The sequence below is a fragment of the Pygoscelis adeliae genome, unplaced genomic scaffold, assembly GCF_000699105.1.
Source record: "Pygoscelis adeliae isolate BGI_AS28 unplaced genomic scaffold, ASM69910v1 Scaffold54, whole genome shotgun sequence".
Classification (NCBI taxonomy): domain Eukaryota; kingdom Metazoa; phylum Chordata; class Aves; order Sphenisciformes; family Spheniscidae; genus Pygoscelis; species Pygoscelis adeliae.
In genome coordinates this window covers 1,472,172-1,492,076 of record NW_008824982.1, presented here as the reverse complement: position 1 = coordinate 1,492,076, position 19,905 = coordinate 1,472,172, and the positions used below count along the sequence as shown (strand labels likewise).

The 19,905-nt window shown below is 39.3% G+C and overlaps 1 protein-coding gene across 1 annotated transcript in view; it reads left to right on the top strand.

Annotated features, from left to right (window-relative positions):
- The window catches only part of TRMT11 (tRNA methyltransferase 11 homolog (S. cerevisiae)), a 30,149-nt gene that overhangs the window by 826 nt on the left and 9,418 nt on the right, over positions 1-19,905 (top strand). Inside the window, exons 2-12 of the mRNA XM_009325675.1 lie at positions 117-340; positions 3,340-3,405; positions 4,142-4,215; positions 5,587-5,668; positions 5,763-5,855; positions 6,920-7,054; positions 8,719-8,875; positions 12,965-13,045; positions 13,724-13,888; positions 15,303-15,375; positions 16,110-16,241. Of these exons, the coding sequence (XP_009323950.1) occupies positions 117-340; positions 3,340-3,405; positions 4,142-4,215; positions 5,587-5,668; positions 5,763-5,855; positions 6,920-7,054; positions 8,719-8,875; positions 12,965-13,045; positions 13,724-13,888; positions 15,303-15,375; positions 16,110-16,241 (1,282 nt within the window). The remainder of the gene's footprint in view (positions 1-116; positions 341-3,339; positions 3,406-4,141; positions 4,216-5,586; positions 5,669-5,762; positions 5,856-6,919; positions 7,055-8,718; positions 8,876-12,964; positions 13,046-13,723; positions 13,889-15,302; positions 15,376-16,109; positions 16,242-19,905) is intronic.

Below are 19,905 nucleotides of genomic sequence, written 5' to 3'. Positions count from 1 at the left end.
TGCCCCTTCACTCGCCGCTCTCCGTGCCCTGTGGCAAGCGACCCCCTGGCGCGGGGCCGCCTCTTTTCCCCTCAGCGTTGCAGCGGGCGTAGGCCTCTTCCTCCTCCTGCCCCCAGCCTCCATGGAGAGCCTCTTCGTGCTGGCTCTAAGGCGACGCTTTCCTTGCCGCTCTCGGGAGCCTTTGGAGCCAGGAGAGGTTGCCAGCAAAGCGCCTGGGGCTCCAGATAAGAAATGGAAACTTGGAGGGAAGAATGGGTTTATGAAAATGTTTCTGAGGTCCTGTTTCGGTGACTTTTTAGTTTGTTTAAAGTATGTAGCTGCCCCCACGGGTGTGATGTGGGTACGTAAATGGTCGGTGCTGCCCTGGCGACGCGCGAGCTCTTCTCTGTCCCAGGTGTTCGTGGAGCTGCGTGAGGCGGGAGGGTTGCGGATATCTTCATTTTCTGGAGGAAGACTTGGGGAGCAGCGAGGACGGGGCTTCCCTGAAGTCCTGGGGCCTGCACGCATGCCAGGGTCAAACAGGGGTCTCCAAGGCCTTGGCTGGCATCCTCGTCGCGAGCCTCCCTCCTTGGCGTCACACCGGTGGCACCGAGGACGGCTCGCTTTTGGCTTTTAATTCTGAGCGTTTCTTTCCATGCGGTCGGAAGGGTTCATGCTGTGCTGGCCGGTGCGGGATCAGAGAGAGTAGACCCACTCCTGCTGCAGGATCGCAGCATGTCAGGTGTGGGAGCCAGCGAGTCCTGCGTCCATAACTGCAGTCTACTTGTCATTGGCACGTTTATGCCAGTTGGTTGCAAAATTTGGGGTGAGGAGTTTGTTCCCTGACACTAAATTGGTTTTATCTTATCAAGTGGTATTCACAGAAATTATTTTAAAAAAAAAAGTAACTTATCTGAAGCTCCTTGTTATTTTTTTTATGAGTCCCTGGTGTTTTTTATGGGTCCTTGGTGAATGTCTAGTTTAGCATATACTCAATTTCTGTGTTTATAAGAAAACCCATTTGTTTGTAAATTTAACTTGTGATTTGTTTTTTTTACCCATGATGACTTACAGAGTTACTACACGCTGTAACAAATTTTGATACCTTAAGTGCTCTTTTGGGCACCGTCTTGAAGAACTGGTAATACGATATCCAGGTTATTGTTTAAAATAGTGCTGAAATGCAGAGTTATTTTGTCAGAATTGGTAGGTCATCATTACACGTGTTTTAAAATATTTAATGTGTATTGCATTATTTATTTTCCTTGTTTTCATTAAGGCTTTCTTTTGTGCGTTGTTTTTTACTATTTGCTTTGTGGGAACCGAGACATGAATTTTTTTATTTATGATCAACCCAATTTTTCTTTAGGCGAGGTCATCAGATTAAGTAAAAAAAAGACGAGATATATGCAACATAGAAAGTTTTTCTTTTTTCACCAGGGTTGTAGTTGCAGTTGGTTGACACAGCTGCTGAAGAAAGCAGTTCCATTTCCCTTTTCTTGTACTCTGGTGACTGCTCAGCCACGTGTTTGGCTTTGTGATGAGCTGCATTAGGGACCCGATTTGTCTGAAAGCTTAACGGAATAAGCAAGGACAGATTTTTCAGCTGCGTCAGCTGCCTGATCTCCATCTCCACCACACCTGCATATGGGATAGGAGAGGACTGCTTTTCTTCTGGTGGTGGTGCTGGATCACAACAGCTGAAGGTGTTTGTTGAAGTCCACATTTGTTGTTAAGTGTCTGTAGAATGAAGTTCTGTGTTTCGTATCTCTTAGTCGATAAGAAACCGTGCTCCATAGTCAGGGATCTCTCTTTGGTTAGGTCAGATACTGAGGGGTAACATCAGGCATCCTGTTTTCCAGCACAGGGTGTCTCTAATGGACAGATAGATGCATGTCAAATATTTTCTTATCAATATCTTCAGGCAGATCTGTTCCAGTGCTTCATTGTCTTTACTCTTGGAAGGATCTTCCCAACCTCTCATCCAGAGCACTGCTGTGATCTGAACCCGGTGCTCTCGTCTCCTCCGTAGTAAACGTCGAAAATGGATTATTACCTTCCTTTATCACAGCAGCCTTTGGCATGCGTAGAGGTCATGATCGCGTTTCTCTCCAAGCCTTTCTTCACAGGCCATGTTTTCTCCACTTCTCATTCTTGCCACTTTCCTGCAGATAATATTACCGGTAGTGTGTGGGCATGCCACCCGTTCATGTGTAAAATCTCAGGTGCTTTTGTTGTCCCAGGGCCGTACAATGAAATAGTTATGCATAAACTTTTATTCTCCTGGAGCAAACCCCCTGTTTTTTCCAGCGTTTCTTATGTCCTTCCTATGCAAAGGGAAAGATGGAAATGAGTGGGGTAATGTCCCGCTAAAGTCACGTGCTAGTGTTATGTAGGAGTTTTATTTTCCTCCGTTTTTTGGGATACTTCATGGAAATCTTTTTATTTACCCACTTGGTTCAAATCTAAGCCAATATGAAAATTTGCTTCTGTGTTCTTTCGCCAGTAACGTTCAGAGGCTGCAGCGTGTCATTTCTAGCGAAGGGGCTGCATGAGAAACATCCCCAATGTTTACCTCTCATTTCAGTTCAAAAGCCTTTTTAGTGGGTGGTTTTCTAATTATTGCTTGCTATCTTGTTTCTTGGAGATTTGCTGGTTTCTGTGTTCAGTTTACAGCCTCTGATTTAGTTTACTCTGGAAAAGACACCTGCTGAAGAAAACTGCTTTACAGGTATCTCAACAGAGAGGTAACAGAAAAGGGATTGATGCTCAGCGCTGGGCCTGGCCCTGGGTCAGAGCGTTTCTAGTGAGGCATTGCCTTTACGTGGATTAGTCAGAAAAATATTTAAGAATAGATAGAATAATATTGTAAGAGGAATATTGTTGTGAGAGCGTAGGATTGAACAGTAAAGATTTCAATGAAAGAGGAATAGAAAAATGCGAAACAGTGGGATTTGATTACTGAAATTTGCCTAACTTGATCTTATTGTATACTGTACAAATTTCATAAATTATTCGTGGCTCGTTCTTTTAGAACTGAACTCTGAGAAAGCTGTTTTTTATACAAGCTGAATTTAATTGTGAACCTCTGCCCTATCCACACAATTACTCCAAATGTTTCATTGCCAGTTCCTGTGGTAAGTCAGTAGTAAACGCCGTTTGTTTTTCTGTTGCCATCTCTAAGATTTTGTTCATAACCCCTATGCAGGTCACAGTCTGCAATAGAATTTATGGTGTGCTGTTCTATCTCTGAAATTGTCTCGTTACAAAAATCTGCTGTGCTCTTTTTTTTCTTTAAAAAAAAAAAACACCACTGTTAGTTAATGCTCCTAAAGCCTGACCTTTATACTTTCATTTTAGGAAATAACATCTTTGCTCTCGCTTTATGACGGACAATTCAGTGGCGAGCAGGAAATTCGTGTAAATGTAAGTGAGGACTAAATATTTTACTTGAGTGCATGTATGGTATACAAGTATGTTCTTTATAGTATTTTTATTAAATATGGGTAGCTGAATAAATTTTGGAGTTTCTTAGGAAAATAAGGCATCTTCCAAAACCGAGCAATTCTCAGTTTCAGTAAAGACTTGGAACTGAGTAAACGATGCACAAAATGCACCTCAGGATGTCTTCATTTAACAGTGTGAAAAGAAACAGTGCCATCTGTTGGGAGGCTCTCCGTTCTTTTCAGAATAGCCGAACTATGAAAGCATTCAGCAGCCGTTTGAATTTGGTGTTTGCCTCTAAATCAATGAGACAGCGTATTTGGAAGAGTGAAGCTAGGAAGCTGTGTGATTCTGGTCTCAATGCTTAGTCAGAGAACGTTACTGTGTTTTAGTTACTACTTGTGTGTAATGAGGTGTTTTGAGTCTTTAGAGGATGAATAATCTAGAGAAGCATAAACAAATGGTAACATTTTACCAAGTCAAAGATACGGTGGGAAAATGAAATACCTAATAAAATTTCTCAGACATTCAAGCTGAGTATACAGTTTTACCTCAAATGTTTTATCCTCATGTTCTCTGTGCAGTTAACAGATTTATTTATTTTTTTTAATCTTCAGCATGCATGTTCTGTTTTTGTAGAACGGAATTGTGTAGTTGTGTAATTCACGTGACATCCTCCCACTAGGTATTTGAATCACTTATCTTTTCTTTATTTCAGTCTCCATTTTGGATTCTCAATATTCCTTCAGAAGAGATGGCAAGGGGACTAATGAAACGGACAGTGTGTGCAAAGTAAGAGGTGAAAAATCTTGTAAATGATAACGTAGGTGGTGGAAAATTGTTCTGCTATATTGTGGCAAATATTAATTTTGTATGGAGTCTTAAAATAAACAGTCTCTGTTTACCTCTAGAATCGAGGAGGCATTACTGGAGCCTGTAGGACTGATTATGTAGCATGCCCGTCCTCTTTACTTAGTGTACAATCAATGCAGGGTCTTGAAACGGTGTTCTTCACTGCAGAGCCAGTACTTGTCTTGTAGTGTCACTGATGTTTTAGTCGCCTTGAATAATGTTTAGTCACTGGCTTGTTTTAAAATGTGTATGGAATTAAAAGATAAAACCAGTGATACGTAAAAACTGATTTTTTTACATATGGTAAAATAACGTATATAACCATAATAATGGTCACCTGGTATCTGAGCCCTCAGCCCAGACCGCTGCAGCAGAGGTCCTCCTAGAAAATTCAAGAGCACAGGAATATGCCAGAGAGTGATTGTTCCAGCGGCTTTTGGTCCTTTTTAGAGGTGTCTGCATAACATGCTTTCCAGTGAGGCTTGAGAGATACCTCAGAGGTATGATTCAGGATGAGAAGCAGCATAGCTGTGGTATGGCTGTCTGACTATACTAAATTTGGGGTGTCTGTGCTGTCCTGGTCAGGGTTAGTTTGAGCGCCTCTGCAGAGCGTTGCATGGTCCCTGTTGAGTGCTTCTTGTGTCAGGTATTCAGTTTTACCTACAGTGACTTGGGTTGTACACTCTTGCCTAAAGAAACCCCACGTATACAAAGCTTCTCCAACAGTTGAATAAAATTCCAAGATGAATATTGGGTTCTCTCTAGTACAGCCTATGCTGCCAGCATTTCCATTGCTCCATCTAGAAATATCGTTTAAATTCTCACAGTAGATAGAAGCAGATGCTTTAGAAAAAAATTAGACACTGTGAAAAATGTACTTTTTTTCAGGGTAAATGTGGGTTAGAAATGTAGCCTTAAATAATTTATTCTGAAGTCTGAAATCTTGACCTTTTTCAGCCTTTGCTTACCCCATCAAATCGATAGGTACAAATGAATTTTGTCTCATTCGCTAGTATCACTGTGTGCCAGAAAAAGGTCTGGTAATATCCAAGGGTACTAAGACTGAAATTTACCTTTTAGTATATGTTGCCAAACAAAAAAGCTTCATCGAAATACCAGTTTAGGATTAAAAATAAGTGTGTCCTTGTTAAGAATAAAACTTAAGCATGTGCTAAGAGTTAAATAACACACTTCAGTACTCCATAAAGCAAAGCCTAAATACATTGGCCAAGAAGGTTAAAGGGAGTAAGTATCTGCAAGGCATTTTTTACCCCCTGTATGACTGCACTCTAAAAAACTTCGTAATTTCAGGTCTATATTTGAATTGTGGGGTCATGGAAGATCTGTGGGGGAGCTCTATGCATCTTTGAAGAACTATCCAACGGACAAGATGGTATGCATATAAAGAATCTGGATAATATGGTTCCTCAAGCACACTGAATAGCACTGCAACTGTACTAATGAAAGTGTCTTTGCCTTTTTTTCAGCTTCCATATCTGCAGTCAGACTCTACTTACAAAGTACATATTCATACATTTAATAAAACACTGACGCAAGCACAGAAAATAAAAAAGATAGATGTAAGTAGATGTTTAAGAGAACTTTGACGTTTAATTTAATCTATTCACGTTGTTCGTATTCCATGCTATCGGTGTTGTTTGAGTGTATTTAAGTTTGGGTTTCCTAAAGATCTTAAAGCAGTTTACAGCTTATGCCTTATCAGCTCTAAATGAGATCTTTGTGTCTGAATTAACATTCTCCTCAAAGTTCATGACTTTGTATTTTTTTTTCTGAACAGATCATGTAAGGCATGTACAAAGACAAACAAATATCACTGCTGATTTCAGCCCAGTGTGCTGGGGAAACTGAAGCTTATTGCCCAAAACTATAACATTCAAAGGGCTGGAGTTAGGTGCTAGATTTTTAGAAAATCTGTTGCTTGATCTCCGTATTAGGCATTTATTGTTGCAGGATGTGAAACAAGCCAGTCCAGTGACTTCAGCTGCAAGCTGTGGATTGTGTGCTGATTTCCTGTTCTGTCCTTATGCTCTTGTCTGCGCTTCTGCTCTCCTCCTAACTGTATCAGTATCTTAATTAGGAATTTTTTCTAAATTACTGTTAATTTTTGCTCTTCCACATTCTATTTTTAGCAGCTATTTTTCCTATTTACTTCATTTACAGAGACTGAAATTATCTGTATTAATAGTAGCTACCCTTTCCTGTTTGTTCAGTTTTTGTGTACATGAAATAATGCTGAGTATGTAAATTGGTGTAGCTGCACATCACTGAAATTTTAAATCCCATTGTTCATCATCAGTGTTGTTTTATAACTTGAAAATGGCATAATTAATATGCACAGTTCATTTCCTCTAAAGTTGGGTTCTGTTCAGTTAATAAAAAATGTTATTGTTCCTGATTTCTAATCCTTAATCATTTGAGCTATGCTATCTTTATTCACAAGAAAGGCATTTCAAAAATCCAGAGAAAATTGAGAATGTACCTGTAGTCCTAATCTGTCATTTCTCACAGGTGGAATTGTGGTTTGTTTTCTGGTTTTTTTTTTCTTTTTTTTTTTTTTTTGTGGGGTGCCTATTTCAAAAATTTGAGCCTGTTATTTTTGACTCTGTTCTTCTTTATTGTATAGGCCCTTGAATTTCTGCCATTCAAAGGAAAAGTAAGTTTAAAGAATCCAGAACACATCTTCTGGATTTTGGAAGATTATGGAATGGATCCTAATAATGTTCCAGAAGAGCCCTTTCATTTGTATTTTGGTAGATGGGTGCGTGAGTACACTTGCTTCAGTTCTTATGAGCTTGTATTTTCAGGAAAGTGTTCTTCAATTTAAATGTAAAAAAAAAAAGTGTTGAATTTTAATGGAAGCAGACAATATAATTATGGCTGAATCTGTCGCTGCATAATACACTGATGCAAGTCTTGAAAGTCCTTATTGTGACTAGGAAAAAGCAGGTTGATTGAGCAATTTAGAGGTGGAAAAAATTGAAGTTTTATCTGGGAACACACCTTATCTTGCCCTCCACTGAGGGAACTCAACACAGCAGTGAGACTGCACAGCTATGGTGGTGTATTACATTATTGTGGGCTCAGATGGAGCTAAAAGCACCAACTGCTTGTTTCAAACACGAAGAAAGATATACAGGAACTGTAGATGGCTTGTGGCCCCGCTGAGCTGCATCAGCCCCGCTGGAGCATTCTGTAAGTGTTTCAAGTGGTCCTGAAGGGCACAGACTGATCCCTGAGGCTTTGGACATCAGCGGATCCAGCCCACAGGTGGATGCTTGCCACCGCGGGACACTGACAAGTGTCAGTGTCTGTACAGTAGGAACCACATTCAAAAACTGTCTGGAGCTTGTCGTCTGAGGTGTTTACTACAGACTTTCTAGCCTGTTGAGTATATGCACTCCAAACCTGCTGCATTATTAGGATATCCTGAGGAAATCTGATCTGGTCTTTTATTTCTTGTGAGGAAGAAGTGGCTCCCCAAAGGACATCTTCCAGAATGACACCAGCCACTGATGGGAATATGTGCTTGCAATGTCCTGGGTCAAGGGCAGCTGGAAGGAGGGAGAACCACTGCTGAGGTTGTACAGCTATGGTCAGGGGCTGTGCACAGAGAAGTTAGAGATCCAAGTGATCTGTTAGCACCTGTGAATATTCTCCATGCCTGTGATTAATGTGAAAGCACCCTGGGTCGTGACAATACTGCAAAACATTGCAGCTGTTGTCCCATCTGTGCTGGATTCCCGAAGTGTTTAAAAAGGAGTAAACCAACCTGAAAAAAATAGGCAAGTGTATTTTGTTTACCCAGAAAACTGATGTTGACCGGAGCTGGGGGATAGTGTTGGAAGAGCTTTTGAATGTGTTTGCTTCCAGACTGCTTTGGTCCTCTTCAACATATTTTGGAAGTCTGATGTAAAAATGTTAGCATTTGGTCTTTGTTTGTTTTTCCAGTAAATTCTGATCTGTCAGTGCTATCCTAAACTTAGATTTTGAGCGTGACAGAAAAGCCAGTGAAGATGGAAATTCTGTGTTACTTTAAGCATAAGCATGTGTATGTGCATGCACGTGTTAACATGCATTTCTGCTCCTCATCATTCTTTTAACTCTGAAATGCCAGGAATTGTTTTTCTGATACCTAGAATAATAGCAAAGTTGCTCTAATTGCTATTTCTTCAGAAGAATTTTCCCTCTAAATTGTTTGTATATTTTTGACCTCTGTCTTGAAGAATTTATCTAGGTGTTGAACCAAGATATCTGTTGCTTGGAAAGAAGTCTGTCATATTTTCAGATGGCAGAAAGCAAAGTGATGTGTTATGAACTGAAGAGTTACCTGTTTGTTGGATGGTGTCACTTAAGCAAGTCTGTTAGCCTGTCTGCTTATATCTTGTATTTAAGACCTGACAGTGATTTTAAATGTTTCAACAGATTGCAGATGGCCAAAGAGAACTTATCGAGTCCTACAGTGTAAAAAAGAGGCACTTTATTGGAAATACTAGCATGGATGCCTGCCTGTCGTTCATTATGGCAAACCATGGGAGAGTAAAACCCAACGATGTTGTATATGATCCATTTGTTGGAACAGGTATATATTTTTTTTCTACTGGTGGGAAAAACTGGGAGATTGTGTTACTGCTCACACCACACTTTTACTTGGCGCAGCGGCTTCTGGTGCTCGACTGAGATTTGAGATGATACCAAAAGCAAAGCAGTGATTATAAAATGAATGTTTTGTTAACTTGAGAGGGAGGCTAACTTCAGAAGATGTAAACAGTTTATTTTACACTTCTGACAAGTCTGTCTTCACTGTATTATTTTATGTAACATGGCTTAAACACCAATTCATGCGTGTCATGGACTGCTTAAGATCCAAAGTGACTAAGAACTGAAATTTGGCTAGAGCACTCCCTGCAGCCACTTTCAGAATGTTACAAGGAGCAGCATTTTTGGAGGTGGCTATTTAGAGGAGTGCTGAGGGCACTTCTGGGCATATAGCACAACACAGCAATAGTTAGGTCAATAGCATTCAATAGTGATCAGTTCCTTGTACCATCATGTCTTGTCTTCAGGACAATATTGTTCACACCATGTATTCTTCCCCAGCTGAACTTTTCTTAGTTAAGCCAGGAGGGGGAGCTTTTATTCCACGTATTGTTGTGTGTGGCATAGAAGTATTTTTTATCTAAGGGAAACTCAGCTGTTTTGTAGGTGAAATAGAAGATCTGTTGTGTCAGGTTGTGCCATTTAATCATACAAGAGTATATTGTGTTAAGCTACCTATAGTAGTTTCTTCAAAAGCATAACAAAGGCTGTCTTTCTGACCTGGATTTTGTTAAACTTTGATCCAGAAGACCATGTATGAGACGCATACAATTAAAAACACTTACATTAATGGGAGGATGGAGAGAACTCACTGCAGAAATCACTGCAGAGAAGTTAGGGAGAGAGAAGACAACACTACAGGGTCACTAGTAGGACAGATTCTTACTAGCATGTGGCTTCTCTGTACCGTAGAAAACAGACCAGGAATATAACATTTTCAGAAACACAAGGCTTCAATGAACTGTATGTTTTTGTCTTAAATTTTTGTTAATATACGACCTGATTTTTTGCATGCATAATAACATCTTATGAAATTTTGTCCTCCTTGTGCTTGTGTTCCTTGCAGATGGGTAGTACTCTTTGAAAGGTTGAGGAAATTCCTCTACTTCATCTCCAAGCAGTTTGTTTCATTTCGGTGTCTATGGTTTTGTCTCTTTTTACAAAAATCTGCTAAACCTAAATCACAAAAAATTATCTGAGAGCATTCATTCTCTTGGGAGTGAAAATTGAAGAGAAAAAAAAGGAAGGGTAAAGTTAGAGAAAGAAAAATCATATAGAAGTGGTGAAGCTATAGAAATTCAAGATAAATGTTAAGTCGTGTTTCAGTTCAAAAGTGTAACATATACAAAATTCTCCCCAAATTGCCTGATGATTTGAATTGCAATTTTCCTGGTTTTATTGCATTAGGCAGCTATAATATACAGGCTGGAGATTAAAGGTGCATAGGGACACCGGAGATACTGGGTGGCACAGCGTTTGTCAGTAAAGTGCATTTATGACTTAACAACTAAACAGTGGCTTTTGCACCTACTTTTGGTGAGTAAACCCCAGGAATTTCAATAGTATCTTGAGGTTCTTCAGAGGATTTTCAAGATTGTCAGTGCAACAGTGTCCTGCCACTGGAATTTTGGGATGTAGCTCAGAGTTGAGAGTGATGCAGTGGGTTTGAGCTGATAGGTTTGGAAAGAACATACATTGAGGATTTGAGGAGTACTTTGAAGAAACTGCAGTTCAGATTTCTTTATTGGTGCGACTTTAATACCTGGCTTGGTTTTTCCCTGGTTTTTATGCTGAAAAGGTAAATAGTACCAAATTAGAATGGCCTTGCAAAATGGTGCTTGCTTGTTGGAAACAAACTGTTTTTGCTGGATGAGCCAAATCACAAGTCTTCCACAATAGCATAAGAGTGGACAAATGGATTTTGTCCTTGGAATGGAAACTGCTTTTGACCAGGCTGGGTTAGGAGACTTGATTCCCCTTTTTTGTAAAGCAGAATTGGAATGGCAAGGATTGTTTCCGAGTTGTAAAATGTAACTTCCGTGAACTGTTTAGATATTCTTTCCTCAGTGTGGGGCAGAAGGAAGCCTGGAGGTTTCTGGAAGAATAAATTTAAGTCTTTTACCTGAATACTTTGTACTTCATCCTAGACGATCTGTTCTGGTTATCTCAGTAAGCTTGTTATTCCTACCTTTGGAAGATGTTTGTCCCTACTTTCCCTTTGTCAATTCGTGATACTGCATAATTGCAAATGACAGGAATTTTTTCTTTGACATCCTGGAGGATAAGTAGTATGACCAGACCGTCATCCGTGCTGAAGAGATGGGGGAAATAGTGTACAATAGAAAGGCATGAAGTTCTGTGCCATCATCATTCTGCTAATAGTCATCAGGGGACACAATGATTCTCTGATTAACATCTGTTTGATATAGTAGGTCAAAGGGCTGGCCATATTAGAGTATTTAAGTATTCGTGCACCTTCGGTGTGAACACAATTGAACTAGTACCAGCTGAGACTTATTGAAAGCTGTAAGTTCATGTTTTCCTAACTTTTTTTTCCCCTGTGATTAAAAACATTCTTAGATGGGCAAAGTACTTTCTTCTTACTTTTTTTATAGGACTGGGTGGTATGCCATACTTGGGGTCAGGGCTAGCTAAATTTGTCTTGACCCTCTGGAGGTACTGCCCATCTGTTCTGAGGGATTGCAGCCGAGAAGGGAAATGGGTGACTCCACTGGGGTGAGTAACCTTGCTTTTCCCTGATCCATTTCACAAGAAAAAGCAGAGGAATTTTTTTTTTTTCTTTCTCCCTCACCTTCAGTTTTGGTACAGTTCATTAGCATATGATGTAGGACCTTTCTAGTGCCCTGAGATGGGATCTTTAGCCTGTGCACGCAGTGCGTGCTAGGGATTTGTTGTTGCTGAGCGGGTGGCGTGGGGCAATGCAGCCACCTGAGGTGCTCCTCCACGCTGCCGGTGAACGGGAGAACTGGTGTCGCCCGCACAGCCAGCTTGTGCGTTGTTCCCCGTGCTGGTCAACTCTCGTCCTGCAGCAATCGTCCCCTTTATTTTAGCAGGACTGTTTGTACCCGTAAGCAGTTGACATCAGAAGTGTGGGGTTCACAGCCTTGTTCTCAGTCACTGTTCTGTTTTAAACCATTCTGTTAGTTACATACCTCCTTATTAACAACTCGACAACACAGCTCTTTGGTAATCTTCTGCTGTACGTCTTTTTTTTCATTTGGAAGCTGTTAAAGAGATAATGTCATTTGCTCTTTTCTGTGGGCTACTCAACCATTGCCCAGTTTCAAGGGGCAATCACACATGCTTTTTTTTGGTAGGGTTTTTTTTTTAATTAGGAAAGCAGATCACAATAGTTGTGATTAAAAAATTAGTTTTATTGCAGGATGAGTACGCTGATAAATGTACTGACAAAATAGGCGGCATGCAGAAAAAAATGCATCTGTATATAGTTTTCACACTGCAAAACAATTACAGAAACTTTTTTGATATTGCTGTTTACCTTGGAGATATTTACATTTACAGGGTTCTTGACCATTGCTTCTTACTCAGGGAATGGCCACATTATACAAGAAGTTTGATTTTAGACACAGTTAAGGAGACTGACTTTGAGAACAGACACGGTAGAATTGCCATTAGTTTGGTGATTTTTCAAACTGCCAACAATTTGAAATTCTGCCGCTTGCAAAGTAGAATTAAAAGTTTTGGTTCGTGTAATGATTAAAGGATCTTATTGCCTTGAAATACAGAAAACCATAAACAAAATCCTAAGAACAGTCTCCAGAGATAAGGAGTGACATAGGGCATAGCAAGATAAGAAAGATCAGGTATAACAGACAAGGGACGTAGTGTTATTATTTCTGATTATAGTTGTGTAGTGATTCTAACTGGTTGGTAGTTTTAATTCTTTTTTTTTTTTTTTCTTTTTCTTGGGTCTAGCTTTGGGTCTAGTGACCTACTGGTGTAAACTCCTGAAGTTCCTGAGCAAAAAATCCTAACACAGATAACATTTATGACAGCAGTTTATACTTTTCCCCTTTTCTCCCCTTTATAGGTGGCCTTCTAATCTCCTCAGCACACTTTGGAGCATATGTGTGTGGTACTGATATAGATTACAACACCATTCATGGATTAGGTATGTTACATATTTCTAAGCCGCTGAAATCTTACTCTCTGGAATTTAAGAGTACTGATGGTAGCAAATGATATTTAGTGGATTTTAAAGCAACATTAATCTTCACAGGATTTATTTGGTCATGCTTATTTTTATTGACCAATTTCTATGTATCCTAGCTAAGCTATTCTCTTATTTTTTAAGCAGGAAATATTTAATAAAAGGAATAATGAAAACCAAAACAAAGTTCCGAATAATAATTACAACAGCTGTGTGCTTTCTTAGCCTGTGATGTAGGAAGCTTCTTGTAACCTAACCCAGCAAGTCTAATCCCATTCTTACTTCTCTGAAAAACCGCAGTGCAAAGTATATCTGACTTATTGGACAGGATGATGACTGATGGATAGTGAGAACATTTTACAAACCAACATTTTTATAAATGTGTTCTGTGACACCCTATGTAGGTGGTGCAGCGGAACTTTTCTCATGTATTTTCATTATTCCTTGCTACTTGTGAAGTTTATCGCAAATACTTGTGACAGTGAGTAGAGTAAGGCAGGAGATAAACTCTGGTTTTGTATGTGACATTTAATTCTTTTCCTTTAAAATAAATGATAGAGTGTATGAAAGCTTTTCCTATAAAATAGTTTGCTGTTGAGTATGCTTTGTTCCGTTCCATGCCCCCCGCCCTTCCCCCAGGCAAGGCAAGCAGAAAGAACCAGAAATGGAGAGGGCCAGATGAAAATATCAGAGCTAATCTCCGACAGTATGGTTTAGAGAAATATTATCTTGATGCACTAGTTTCTGATTCTTCAAGACCAATATGGCGAAAAGGGATGCTGTTTGATGCAATCATTACAGATCGTAAGTTTGTTAATGCTTTTTGTTGCCTAATAACAATGATTAAAAGATTATTGCCTATGTCTATGCCTATATACATTGATTTAATGTCTTGATGAGTGCTCAGATCTGCAGTTTCCATATTACAAAAGATGACCGTTGAGAGCAGCACTGTGGAAATTGGATCTGCATTTGACATCTCTGCATTTATTTTAAGGATAGCTATAAATGTGTAACAAAGCTGGCGATAATACTTTCTTCCATGGAGAGAATATTATGCTCACCGGTAGAAATCAATATGGCTGAAAATCATCCTTCGAAGAAGTCCCATTCAGTAAAGGCATAACTTTATGGATGCACAGAGACTTCTTACCAGAATGGTCCATGCTGCTGTTAGGACTTGATCTGCAACACACTGCAGTCTGCCATGCAGCTCTGAAGGACTTCTGGAGACTTACGTTAAGTGCTTATTGGAGTGCTTCCAAAGAGAAATTTTAATGCACTTCTGATACGCTTGACTACTAGAAGCACTAGTGGTTTGAAAGGATCCTCTGCTTTTTTAGAAACCTGTGTACTTAACACCATTTGTCATTCATGCATGAGAGGGAGTAGAGGCTAAGGGAATAAATAAAAGACCTTGATACAGCAATTTCTGATCTCTAGTGCTGGCTCTTTTACGATGACACATTCATATTAATTAGAAATAGGGAGCGTGCTTTTTCTTTGTGGGTTGCCTGCTAATTTTTAGTTGGCCTGTTTGTCAGTAAGACAATGTAGAATATTAATATGACTTAGAACTGAATTTGCAAATTGTGTTGCAACTTCTGCGTTTACAAAATGGTGATATTGGTGCTTCCATGATGCTGAAGCAAGTCTCACAAAAACAAATGTGTTGAACAAGAAATAAGTATGTTATGCTATTAGCAATGTGCAAAAAATGTATGAGAAAAAGCCATCTCTGGCTCTTCTTATCTCTCTGTGTGAGAATTACCATTTGTGTAATGTGTTGGCAAGAAATTCCAATATATGCAATTTCATTTTGAAAACGGTTAGCTAAGCGCTATAGGGGAGATGTTTATGTCTGTCAAAAGAGGATGGGATTATTTGTCACATGTTGGAAATGTAAGGAATATCTTTTAATGAACAAAACACAAAAGCATTGTCCTTTGTAGTGTAGCAAACGTCTAGGCTGTTAGAAGCCTCTTACAGCTGAAGGGCTTTCTTTGAAACAGTTTCAAAGTAACCTTTTGGAGCAAGAAACTTTTGATAGATCTTGAAGAAATGACCCTTACTGATTTTTACTTTGTAAAAGCTTTTCTTTTTTTTAACTTTGTATGAGCCACAGTTTGTGCACTGTTGTGTATGTATAATATAAGTGTATGTTATTTGGACAAAGGGTGAGGTTCTCATCTCTGCCTTATGCATTTGCTTTGTGTAGCACCATATGGTATCAGAGAAGCTACTCGCAGAATGGGTTCACAAAGGGAAACAGTTAAGTCAGCTGAAAGAAGGTAGGTAAGCTGTCTTGTCTGTTGTAGAGTATAAATGTCTTAATGGAAACCCAGTCACAGTTTTAGAATCTTTATTATTTCTTGGTTGGCTGTCAGCAGTTAAAAAAATGATAGTAATAATAATTAAAGAAGAAAAGCCCTTTTTGTTCTGTTTACAAAACTAGTGCGTCACTTCCTGAAATCCCCTTGGTTTTGTTCTCCCTGCTTATCATTTGCATGTGTTCACATTTCAAATCCCATTTCTCGCCTTTGTCAGCGACCATTACCTTGTGTTTCCTGTTCTCAGAAAGTGCTTTTCAGGCCCTGCAAGCTGCAAAATCAGTCTAAAATGGAATACCTCTATTTTACCTTAACCTTCTCTCTTGGATTTCCACTGCTCTTTTCTCTTCAGAGGTAACACATGGCTTCTCCACTGCCCGGCCTTCCTTGTCTTCTGCCTTTTACTGTAAATTGCTCTTAAGAAAGATGCTGTGCAAAATAACTGTTCCCAACATTCTTTGACTTCCACAGCTACTAAAGGTGATAGTCTAAAGAGCCAGTAGGGGAATTTGGGAAGTCATATTTCTTACAGTAGAAGTTGTACACCTGGATTGTCCTAGGTAGTTTTGCAAATCTCAGATAGTGCTATTTTGTGGTTTGGGGTTTTGTGTTTAGGTTGGGTGGTTTTTTTTTGTACTTAAAAATGCAGTTTTTACCTGTGCTTTTATGTTTACAATTGTAAATTTTTTGTTTAGCACAGAAAATCACATCTTCGTTTCATCCAATTATCATCTAAGTGACATCTTTTTTGACCTATTGAAGTTTGCGGCAGAATATCTGGTGATGGGAGGAAGATTAGTTTACTGGCTGCCGATATACAGGCCTGAGTATGTATTCTTGATTTCTGGTATGTAGTATGTCAGAACGGATGCTACATTCTCACCGTGCTTTCTTTTGGGGCATAGTACAGCTGGAACTTCCATAGTAGTAGCAATTAAGAGTAATGCTCAGTCTTCATATTTTAAAACTTCGTATGAGGGAAAGCAGATTTGAAATAAGGTTTTTGGCTGGAGATAATTCCTGATTATTACCAGAAAGAAGAAGAACCTTCACATGTCCTTGCAAATGCATGTCCAATGGGTTGAGGTTTAAGCTTAGAAAATTAGACTTTCAAGGTGCAGATAGATTTCTAAGATAATAGTAGCCAGGCTCTTATTAATATGTGTTTCTACTAGAGTAGTTGATAGAGGTGCATGACAAGGTCCTGTAAGAGAACATTCTTGGCTCTTTGGGGTTTGGCACTACTAATTTAGCTTTCTTCTGAGAAACCAAAAGATGGCAGTGAGAGGCAGGAAGTGCAGGGGAGCAGCCCTTTTAAGGACGAGAGAGGCCAGCAGAGACTGCAGGATGCTGTCTGCTCAGTAGTGCAGCCTGGGATTAGAACTGGGTTTAAAAGGAAAGACATCTGTTTGCATACCTTACTTCAGCGTCTCTTAGATAAGGTTTTGAGGTTGTTTTGTTTTGTTCTGTTGCTTGGGTTTTTTTTCCCAAAACTGTTTTATAGTAAAGTGAGGAGTTGATGTACAGTAGCTGTTTCTAAGTATTTTCCAGATGTAGATGTGCTCTGAAGGTAACTTCTACAATGTCATATGTTTCTATGTACAGTCAAACTATACTGATACATAAAGTAGTTGTTGTCCCTGGTTTCACCATGGAAATGGCTTGTGACAGTCCTACATTTAATTACCACATGCTGGTTTGAAAATTTGGAAATCAAAAGGAGCCATTTCTGTTACATGCTTCCTTAACAGAAGAGTGCACGTAGTAGCTTGCATTTTTACTTTTTTTTTTAATGATAGAATTGGTATCTTAGGCTTTTTTTCTTGTAAGACTATTCACAAACAAAACAATGAATGCCATTAGCAGTATTATAGCTAATTTTTCAAAGTGTCTTAATACATGCTTAAGCCTGACAGACCCTGTGTGGTTGTGAATTCTTGAATGTTTGTCAAGATACAGAGCTTTTTGTCTGCTCATTGAACATTGGTGAGAGCATGCTTCCTCAGTACAGCAGTATTAGATAACTATGAACTGCACATTTTGGTTCTACTTTAGTTGCTGTTTTGGGGAGGTCAGCACTCTCAAGCTCTAGTTGGGTTGCCTCTTAAAAAGTAAATTTGTACTTACTACTATGAATTGACTTTATGCAATGAAGGTTGAACTACTGAAGTCACTATATTAGCACAGAATATTAGTATAGTCACTTTATTTTCAGCTGTAATGATGAACACAGGAACAAACTTTAAAGCAAGTATGTGGGGGGAAGATAAGATATTGTCTACTAATATGTTGTGCTATCAAATATCCCTTGGCAACACCTGCCATCAGGTTCATGTGTTATTTGAGATCCTTGTGTATGTCCTTAAATTAAAACCAAAACTGGATTAAAATGGATGTCTGTTAAAACCACTGCTACTATATTTCTTATTTGATAACGTTCCGAGTTTTATCTGAAAGAATGTAGAAATATATGCATTAATGCTAACAGACAAGGCTTTTTAACAAAGTGATAATAATCTCTCCCTCTGCAAGATAGCATCTCACTCCAAAATTTACTCTTTCAATCTGACATTGAAATAATTGTTGAGTCTGAATTCTTTTAATTCCTTTGCAGTCAGACTTTTATATGGTTATGAAGAGAAACTTTTAAGATGTTGTGGCAGAGTGCCTACCTTTGTAAGAGAGGGAGGCAGTTTGGTGGTACTAGATGCATCAAAAGTCTTGTGTAATAGAAAAAAAAAATTGAGAATTAATTTGATTCTCCTTTGTCAAAAGCATGTTTTGACTTCACCTAGCAGAAGCGGTGACTTGATTTCACACGAGAAGTGACTGAAATGTTGGTTTGCGATCTGGAAGTTTTGGAACAATGCAAAGAGGCAGTATTGTTTGTACTTATTATTCTTCTACTTAAATACTTCCTATTTACAAGTCTGTGTTTGGTATTGTCTTATTTGTTCAACAGCTCACTGTTATCTTTAAGAAACGTCAAGATTTCCATCAGCACTTAGATGGATCCTATTTTGAGTTGTGTTGGATTTGACTTCTCTTTCTCCCAGAACAATACATATACTTTGTAAAGTGCATTCAGAAAATCCACTTCTTTACAGGAAAAATATGAAGCTCCTCCTTTGTATCTTTTAAGTTGAAGTGATAGGTGTGAAAGTTATTTAGTTCTGCTTTTTAATGTCTGATTTCTGTTGACCCCCAAGCATTGGGGAATCATGAGAGCAAGCATTTTATATGGAATCATAGTCACTGGCAAGACCATATACCATTTTCTGTATTATGCTGTAGTAACTATTATAGGAAAGCTTATTACAAAAACTAAGACTAAATGGCTGACCTATATTTCAGTATATAGGAAGGATGTCTGATTTCATATGTATTTTATTAGCTAGGTCAATACTTCTTGCTCCTCTAGTCCTATGCAAAGCTTTTAAATCCTTAAATTCCTCTTTCAGCATTTGGAGAAATAGAAGGATTGAAAGCAATCTAGAGAAAGCTGTTTCTATAGAAAATAGTATGCTTATGAGATGGGGCATTTAAAACACTGTAACTGTTTGCTTCCATGGACAGGATTTAATTGCAACCCAGTGTTGCTACCATCTGATGTTAAAAGATAATGGATTTTTTTTTCTTCCCTTTAGAAAAAGTAATTACAATATGATACATTTGTAACACCAAATTCTGAAGTCCAGGAATGTCACTGTCCCATAAGAGCTGGTTTAATACAATTTGGAATTGAAATGTAATGGTCTCCTTTTAGGGAGCCAGAGTTAAGTCTCTTGTTCCTGCAATGTTATATGTGTTGACTGTGGAATACATTTTTAAAATCACAGCTCCTGATTGGCTGAGGTATTTTCTACTTGAAATGATACAGGCAGGCCTGTGTGCATACACTAACATGGAATCATAGAATAGTTTGGGTTGGAAAGGAACTCTAAAGGTCATCTAGTCCAACCCCCCTGCCGTGGGCAGGGACATCTTCAACTAGATCAGGTTGCTCAGAGCCCCGTCCAACCTGACCTTGAGTGTTTCCAGGGATGGGGCATCCACCACCTCTCTGGGCAACCTGTGCCAGTGTTTCACCACCCTCAGCGTAAAAAATTTCTTCCTTATATCTAGTCTCAACCTACCACCCCTTTAGTTTAAAGCCATTCCCCCTTGTCCTGTCACAACAGGCCCTGCTCAAAAGTTTGCTGCCATCTTTTTTATAAGCCCCCTTTAAGTCCGGATAGGCTGCAGTAAGGTCTCCCCGAAGCCTTCTCTTCTCTAGGCTGAACAACCCCAACTCTCTCAGCCTTTCTGCATAGGAGAGGTGTTCCATCCCCCCGATCATTTTCGTGGCCCTCTTCTGGACCCGCTCCAACAGGTCCGTGTCTTTTTTATGCTGAGGGCTCCAGAGCTGGACGCAGTACTCCAGGTGGGGTCTCCCCAGAGCAGAGTCGAGGGGCAGAATCACCTCCCTCGACCTGCTGGCCACGCTTCTTT